This window comes from Triticum aestivum, chromosome 1B (assembly GCF_018294505.1).
Source record: "Triticum aestivum cultivar Chinese Spring chromosome 1B, IWGSC CS RefSeq v2.1, whole genome shotgun sequence".
In the NCBI taxonomy this organism is placed as follows: Eukaryota; Viridiplantae; Streptophyta; class Magnoliopsida; order Poales; family Poaceae; genus Triticum; species Triticum aestivum.
Window position 1 is genome coordinate 51,504,971 of NC_057795.1, and position 8,772 is coordinate 51,513,742.

The following is an 8,772-nucleotide window of genomic DNA, read 5'->3' on the forward strand; positions in this document are numbered from 1 at the left end:
GAAACGATCAAATTTTTTTCGCTTCAGCAAAAGAAATGATCGAGAAGGGGAAGAGCGCGTCGGCACGTTCTTGGCCCGGCCCACATAGCAAGGCGTGCGAGCGCTGGTTTCCTCTACTGGCGCATAAGGCGCCAGCGAGGAGGTCTCTAAACGTAGATGAACAAATAAAATTAGAGGGAATCACATGGGCCTAAAAAAGAACTTCGCCGGCAGGGTGCAAGTTTTTTTTAAAATTTTTTTGACTGAAATTTCTTTCGAAGATAAAATAAAATCTTAAACCTAAATGAAAATATAAAGAGAAAAAAAAAGACCGGCCTGTCTACTGTGCTGCGTATGTCGGCGAGAGTTAGTTATGGGCGGCAAATACGTTTTTTTGTTTAAACAAAAACAGAAAAGGAAAACGGAAAAAGGAAAGTAAAATAACAAAATTCTGATAGGCATATTATATATCAAAATTTTCCGAAAAATAATTCCTACAACATGAACTATTTCTTAGAGTCAACTAAAGTAAATAAAAATTCAAATAAACTAAACAGTGCTACTGGTGCAATAAAACCCAATAATAATTATTTTTCAAATACTAAAATGATTTCAAATTTATTTTTCTTCACTTTTATACTGTAGATAATAATTTTACCCTATTTTCTATTTATTTATTTTTACGAGAAAATAAGTTTAAAAAATCACATAAAGAAAATTTCAGTAAAATCTAAAATGGCTATTCCCATTGGATTCAAATACTTTTAAACAATTTTGAATTGGTTCCAACATTCATTTCCCCTTTTTATTTCCAATAATTGAAGGAGTCCTATTACCTTCTCTCTTTATTTATTTTGAAAATATATTTGGAAAATATTTTGAAACCCATATGGAGTATTTCGAGAAGTGGCTCAAATGCCATTTTGAATGTGGCCTCCTACTTCCCACTCTATTTCAATTTTGAAGAAGTCATGTTATCTTCCCTCATGAAAATCCTTGAGTAGCATGAAGTACCTGGTTTGAAACTATTTCAAATGGAATTTAAATCATTTTCAAATCCCTTTTCATTTATTTAAATGGAAGAAGTCATATCATCTTCACTCTAGGGTTTTATGATGAAATGAATATGAATTCATGGAGATCATAAATGCAAGGTGAAAGTTTGGGAAAGTCCTTTTATTCCCTCTCATTCAACTTTCAAAAAAAAATTCAAATTTCACTCAATTTCACACAACAAATCACACAAGCAATAATTATTACTTAATTAATATAACATTCCAAAACTTAGAATTTTGGGATGTTACAGAGGCCCACACACCGCGTCCCACATGTATGGTGTTGTAGCCGGTGATCGCATCTACCATGGTTGCTTCAATCCAGCGTTGCTAGCGACCAATGTTCCAAGGCCGGGCTCGCACGCCGATGCCGCAACCTGCAGAGCCTCGCCGACATTGCAACCACAGAGCTCGTCGGCGTCGTAGCCGCGGCCGAGGGATATGTTCGGACTGGTTCTTCAGGGTGAAAACTTAGATTCTGACCTTGCTGGATGTATCCAGTGACAGCAGCGATTGAGCGCCGCTCCCTTCCGGAAGGCGTTGTTGTTGAAGAACCTCGACGTTTGTGTAATGTCATAAGATGGTTGGTGCGGATATGGTCATTGTTTTAGTTTGCGGATTGCGGATCCGAGGTAGGTTTTTTTTTCTTCGTCTACATATAGCTTTGGTCTTACATGACTTTGCTATTTGTGAGCGTGTTTTTTGTGTGCATGTGTTGGTGCTGGCTGTATGCATCCTACTTATGCGGAGGCCGGGTGTGTGCTCAATGTATTTGTATCATCTTGATACTTTATCTTGAGATAATAAAATTCATCCTTTGTCAAAAAAAAGATAGCTGGCCGAGGATGCAACAGCGGTCGGTGCCTCAACGGGTGGTCATAGAAGCTGAAGTGCTCGTGCTTTGAGGGTGATTGCCGGTGTGTCATATTCTGCGATGGCCCCTCGCTGGGACCGCCTGGTGCTTCAAGGTTGCGACGGAGCACGGTCAGCGTGCTGCAGGCCAGAGATCCCATGGCAAGTGGGGAGAAAGGAGTTGCGATGCAGCATGGCTTGCAGCCACCGCCGTGCTTGCAAGTTGGCCTAGCACGGCTGCTAGCCGGAGTCAAATGGGTGCTGCGTTGCAGCATGCTCGGGCGTGGTGAGCTCGCTAGTGTTTTGGTACAAGCTGGCCAGGCGTGGCTGCTCGCGGGAGCCAATTTGCATCATGCTATTTGGCAGCAAGCTGGCCGGCGCAGCTGCTGCAAGCGAGTGCTGTATGGGCCAGCGAGCTGATGCCCCCGCCGGAGCTTCACGAGGGTGTGGGCTTTGCAACTTATGTGGCTTTTGTTGGGATTGGAGTGATGCCATGGTAAACTCAACAGCATGATCAAATGTCCCTTAGGTGAATCGATGGATGGCGAGGCGGTTGAACTCTTCACACGATCAGCCGGCTGGCGCCTAGCAATTGATTTTTTTTATAACATAGTTTTGTCATTCTTGCCCAGAATAGCACGGATGTCATTTTTTCGTGAAACTTCATATACAAGTACATCGGTCGGCTACGTATTTTACAAAAAAATCAGATTTTTTTTCTTTCATGTATGATTTCCAAATTTACTATTCACAGGTGTACCGGTGGAACCATGTTCCAAATACATTTAGCATTCGCATGTAAAAGATATAAACATGCCAAAAATATTCATTAGCAATATACATATGTGCACTATTTAGTGATGGGCTATGCAATTGGAAAAGCAACGCTTCCTTCCATCAATGACTAGTGGGGCCTTGGCTAAGGGCCGTTCAAAGACATCAGCTTGCCTCCTGGCTGCTTGTCAACCTGTAGCTAGCTGGCCCATTCACCAAAATGTATCTGCATGCACGCCGTCATCAACTTGAAGCTTTTCGTTAAGAACAGCCAGCCAGTAGAGCACTCCCTGCCAAAAGGCTCAGTGCGAGAGAGCCTTCGTGACCTGCCTGCACTACTCTCCTGTCCTCGTCAACTCCGCCAGCAGCTTCGAATTCCGTCCCCCAGACCTGCTCGCTTCGCCATGCCGGCCACCGTACTCAGGCAGCAACTCAACGCCCCCACATGTACGCCATGGTGAGTCGTCCCTCCCCTCAATTCAATAGCAGCCGAGTGGTTCTGGGCTGGAATTCCGTCCATGTTCTCTCGCACTGACTTGGCGTGATGGATCCAGGGGATTCTGGACGAATATTACCAACAGCTGCAGTCGCCGCAGGACGAGAGCTTCCTCCCCGAGGTCATCAACATCTTCCTCCACCATGCCGACAGGATGCTCAACGACATCACCAGCCTTCTGTCCGTGCCGTACCACCGCGCCCAAGCCCTCTGCTCTCCTTATCCCGGTCGTCTTGGGTATTGATTTCGTCTGTCTCTGCTTATTTTGTGATTCGCTCCCAGGAACCTGCCCGTTGTGGACTTCGACGTGGTGCGCGAACTGGTGCATCAGCTCAAGGGGACCAGCTGCAGGTGATTTGCTACTTCATCGATGTCATGCGATTCAAATGTGTTTGTCACGGGCATACTGCCGTTGGTGTTGTTTGCGCTATCGTGTAACCATAAGTACAAGTGTCGAGTTTAATTTTATTTGGTGCAGTACCGGTATTCATCCAACTGTAATGTTATGGCTCGACGAGAAATACAAACTTTGTCGCCTTGCGAGCCTTCCTGGTATTAGCTAGTGATATACTATTCAGCGTAACGGCGATGGTGGATCTTCTGGTCTATCCACATTCTATTCAGATGTGTTGGTGTTGTGTCGTTTGCGGTTGTCATATTATATACATAAATAGAAGAGCTGAGTTTAGTTGTGTTTCATCTAACGGGATTGTCGGAATTCCTGCCAATGGCAATGCTAAAACTCATTAAGCAAAAAATTGTTGTGTACCTAATGGAAGTACTGGTATTCATCCAACAGCAATGTTATGCCTCGACGAGAAATTAAAACTTCGTCGTCTTGCGAGGCTTCCTGGTATTGGTGGTATGCTATTCAGCATAACACTGATGGTGGTTTTTCCGGTCTGTCCACGTTTCTATTCGGATGTGTCTGTGCAGTGTCCTTTGCGATTGCCGTATATACATAAGTAGAAAAGCTGAGTTTAGTTCTGTTTCATATAACGGAATTGTTTGCATCCCTGTCAATGGCTCAGGGTGGACGAAACGGTCCGGTCCTTCGGTCCGGCTCGCGGCCCGCTCGGTGCAGGCCGGCTCGGTCCAGGCCCGCTAAAAAAAGTCATCGGTCCGGTCCCTAGAAAATGGACCGAAATTTTCTCGGTCCGGTCCGGTCAAAGCTCGGTCCGCTCGTTCGGACCGCGACATTTAGCCCAGCTCACAGGCCACAGCCCACAGCAACCCATATAGAGCCCAGTGCGTCAAAAAAAAACCATATAGAGCCTAGCGCAGACGGCAATAAAGGCAAAGCAGAGAGTTCAAGTACGCAACCCCGTCCATTCCCCTCCCCCGACCCCGAGCGGTCGAGCGCCGCCTCCGCCGGCTTCCGTCGTCGACCACCTCCTGGTGCTGCCGTCGTCAACCACCTCACCGTAGACCACGAAGCCGCAGTACTGGAGGGAAAGAGGAGAAGAGGAGGGAGCACAGCGCGTGCAGCTGCCTGCCGTCGAGTTGAGGGTCGACCGCCGCCATCTCCACCTGTCCGCCGTCGACCACCTCCTCGCCGGCTCGCTGCTGTCGATAAGAGATGACCACGAAGCTGGAGGAGGGGGAGGATGTGCCTGCACCTGCACGCCGTCTCCCCTGCACCTGTTCGATCTCCTCTGTCCTCTCCTCTGCATTATCCCATCTCTGACCGAGGTATTCAGTGCCAAAATTTTCAACAATTAGTACTGAATTGTTAGCAGTTCGTACTGATCTATTAAGTGTTGAATACACCATTGTTAGCAGTTAGTACTGAATTCCAAAATTTTCTTACATCATCTTTCATCCATTCTTCAGCTTGTCATGGTAAATCTATAGCATAACTTGCTTATTTATTGTCGATTCCATCCTCTTTTGAAACAAGCATTCTAAATGTTCAAAATTAGTCTCATATATGCTGTATTCTTGGTCCATTTGCTTTACAAAATATAAAAGGATGACTAAACAGTGGCTAAACAGAGCCAAAAATCCTCCCAGCGCACTCCCAGGATACAAATTCAGTCAGTCCAGTCGGTCCTCTCGATCTTGACCGAGCTTTGCTGCAGCCGGTCCGGTCCTGAAAATATGAACCGCCAGCCACTTCGGTCCGGTCCGGACCGGACCGGCCGCGGCCAGTCCAAAGCAGGGCTCGGTCAGGGACCGGACCGGCCCGGACCGCGTCCACCCCTATCAATGGCAACTGTAAAACTCTTCCAAGGAAAACATTGTCGCCTTGCAGAAATTTCCCATACTATTGAATGTGATAATCAGCAATGCCAGTATGAATTATAGGTCAGCAATAAAAGTTGCCATCCTGAAAATGTTTCTTGCATTAATGATCTCCTGTTCTGCGTAACGCCAAGGGCTGTTTTTCCACTTTGTCCGCTACATTGATGTTATCTCTATTTGGATGTGTCGGTGTGGGTGTATACGTCATGGGCATGTGACTCGTGCCGTTTGTGTTGTCGTTTAGCCATAATTAGAAGAGCCAAAATTTAGTTATATTTTCTGCTATGGAAATGTTGATATTCATGTCCTTTGGCCAGGGAAATTTTATCATTTTGTAAATATCGTCTCTAGCACTACTAACTGGTATCGCACAGAAGGCGAATGCTTTTTTTTTTTTGGTTTATCAAACAATTTATTGTGTTAATAACAATGACGAATGACTCCTTGAGAATATTATTATGACACCGCAATAGGGCTTATGTGAATCAACGATCGGTAGCGTTTGTTAAGTTTGAAAAAAAATTCTGGTTTCTTGATCTTGTTCTTTTTGGCATGTATCAGTGTTGCTGCTAAGAAAGTTAACCTTTCATGTGTGCACTTCTGCCAATTCTACGAGGCAAAGTGCAAAGAAGGGTCAGTTCTTGGTACCTTATTATATGTTGCACAGTAATTATTCTCTACTCTCTGTGCTTATCAAATCCCCTGTGTGAACCCTGCCAGCTTATTTTGTCTTTAGTAACACTATTATTGGCTCATATTAATCTGATATTCATAAGATCTAACCCGCTAGTTCACATCATGTCCCATCAGGTGATTGATATAACTCACTTCTTTTCTTTATCTGAGTATATTCTCCTTGATGATTCTCTTGTAACTTTATAGCTCTAGAGTTCTTTTTATACCACAACTAAAGTTTTGAGACGGCTAGAGTTCTTTCTCAAACAAAGGGTTACGACTACTGAAGCATTACAATCTAGTTTGCTTAACCACTTCAGAATTTGACAGTGTGGTGTGTTTGCATTATTTCAGGTGCCGCATGGCATTGAATCTTCTTAGGAATGAGTTCTATGATGTGCGTGACAAGCTAGAGACCATTATGCAGGTAGCATCTTATATGCCTATGTCGGCTTTTGACTTCCAACTTCTTACAAGAATAGTAGTATCTAGATTGGTCGTATATTGTTTAAGATAAAAAAACAATAAAAAGCATGATCTTATTCTTGTTACTATTGAAATTTGTATAGCAATAATTGTTTGGTTTCTGCAGCAATTAGTTCGAGGTCTTTGAAACTCCATTTGGTCGTTGAATGTTTCTCTCTTAATATTGTCACCATGTTTCATTTTATGTATAGGGTAGCTCCAAAAAAAGCAATTGTATTTCCTTGTTTCCCTGCTTAACCTAACTTTTGGCAAGTACCGGAAAAAGATGCCAAAGTAACTTATGCTCGACTATACTTCTTTGACCTTTCATAACCACAAATCTACTCTTCTTTTGATGTAGTTGGAGCAGCAGATTGTAGCCTTGGGTCCTAAGTAGCAGTAATCGAAGCCAAAAAAGCATAGCCCCATGTGACCTGGCACGATGGGGTGTATGTATCTCTGAAGATGTAGGCAACATTCAGTGGTAGCTGGGCTTTGGAGGGGCCTCATCGAATAATATGATAATTCTTGTTTCGGCACTCCGCGATCGCGACCACCCTGCAGATGGAACTTGTGGTCTTGTTTGTCGATGTCTTTGTCTGTCAAATATATATACTTGTGCCTCGTGGATGGCCCGCGGACTGGGCATAAACTCTATACTTGGTTGTTTGCTTTTTGGCTTGGTTTTGTTGTATGTTGCTTGCTCTTGTTAATCATCTTCTTATGAAATGTTGTTTCCTCCCATTTGGGTGAGGGGATAGATTTGCTAGTTCTCTGGAACTGAGCTAAAATCTTGTTGTTGGCTGGTATGTCGAGAGGTATTGCTTGCTGGCCTCCGCCAACACCATCAGAATCTCACAGCATCACCACAACAGCAAACTGACCATTCCGCCCCTGGAGAGAACAGGATATATGCTGCAAAGGTGCACCGGAAGGTTCTGCGGGACAACATCTAGGTGGTCATGAAGCTTGCGGTCCGGCAGTGAGGCAGTTATTTAATGGATGTAAATAAAATTTGAACTACATGTACATAAAAGTATTAATTAAGTCCATGAATGTATATATAGGTCATACGCAAGAAATTCTTGGAAAAATTAAAGGTCAATTTGATATGTGGCGCTTGCCTCGAGGCCGTCATTAGTTTCTAAGCAACCCACAACACAGAAAAATTAAATCTATTTCAAAACCTAATCACATTTAGACAACATTTAATTATTTTTTAGTAAATGTAAAAAAACAATTCACCTAGAAGAAAGTTTTTGTTTGATTTTTTATATACATTTAAAAATAATCAAACATTAATTTATAACATCTAAATATAGTCTAACCACCTTCGATCTGTTCTTTTTCCAATTATTTGAAAAAAAATCTACTTGCAGTTCAAGTTTGAATTATATCTTGTTAAATATATAGATTTTTATAAAATGCCTAAAATATGGCAAATGAACCCAAAAAAGATCAAACAATTATACATAAAATACCATAAAATCCTAAAAGCAAAAATATCATAAACCCCAAGAAATTAAAAATAACCTAAAATGACTTATGGCGGTCATACAAATGCACCTAGCACGGGTAGTTTGGGAAAATCCTACTTGCCGCTCATTGCGGCAAGTAGTCGACGCTTCGCACAGGACAGGTGCGAGGGAGCGACCGAGTGGGCTGGCCCGTTTTAGCGTTACAGCAGACACCGGTTTTGGGAACCTTTTATGATGTTTCCAGCCGGTTTTCGGGATTCGCTCATTCACATCAAATCACGATGAACACACACACGAAAAACTTTGGCCAAGGGCACGTGTCATGCCCCTTCTTTTTATTCTCTTTCTTATTTTCCACTACCTGATACAAACCTGCCGAGGTGCTGCATATAAATATACGCAGGACCAGACAGACCTAGACGTACTTGCTTTGAGTCCAAACCGGACTCAGCCAGCCAAACTAACCTACGACTTGGACACGTACTAACCAACGCACATGACCAGGGACTCCTACTTCTAGTACGTCTAGCACTAGGACACGTCCAATAGCTATACTCCTAATTAACTAGCATACTAGTACATGAACTCACATACTACGTGCCATCTTCTAACTTCACTCAAGATTATGGCTAACATTCTCTCCCTAATCTTGACTTGTCTTCTATGCTTCTCTGGTCTTGACTCATTGTCGATTCACCCCTTGTCGACTCCTCCATCTCGCACCATGACAAGTTAAATTGATAGGCTTCATTGA

At 43.4% G+C, this 8,772-nt stretch overlaps 1 protein-coding gene and 1 long non-coding RNA gene across 2 annotated transcripts; both read left to right on the forward strand.

The window, feature by feature from the left end:
- The first annotated feature begins 2,045 nt into the window (after positions 1-2,045).
- Positions 2,046-3,782, forward strand: LOC123076880 (uncharacterized). Its single transcript, XM_044499032.1, has 4 exons — positions 2,046-2,282; positions 2,961-3,117; positions 3,215-3,336; positions 3,439-3,782. The coding sequence occupies exons 1-4, from the start codon at positions 2,046-2,048 to the stop codon at positions 3,592-3,594; spliced, it is 672 nt and encodes a 223-aa protein (XP_044354967.1). The 3' UTR covers positions 3,595-3,782.
- A 688-nt stretch (positions 3,783-4,470) lies between these two features.
- Positions 4,471-7,209, forward strand: LOC123086230 (uncharacterized). The gene is made up of 3 exons (XR_006440722.1): positions 4,471-4,848; positions 6,430-6,502; positions 6,902-7,209. It is a non-coding gene; the product is annotated as an uncharacterized lncRNA (long non-coding RNA).
- Positions 7,210-8,772: the final 1,563 nt, after the last annotated feature.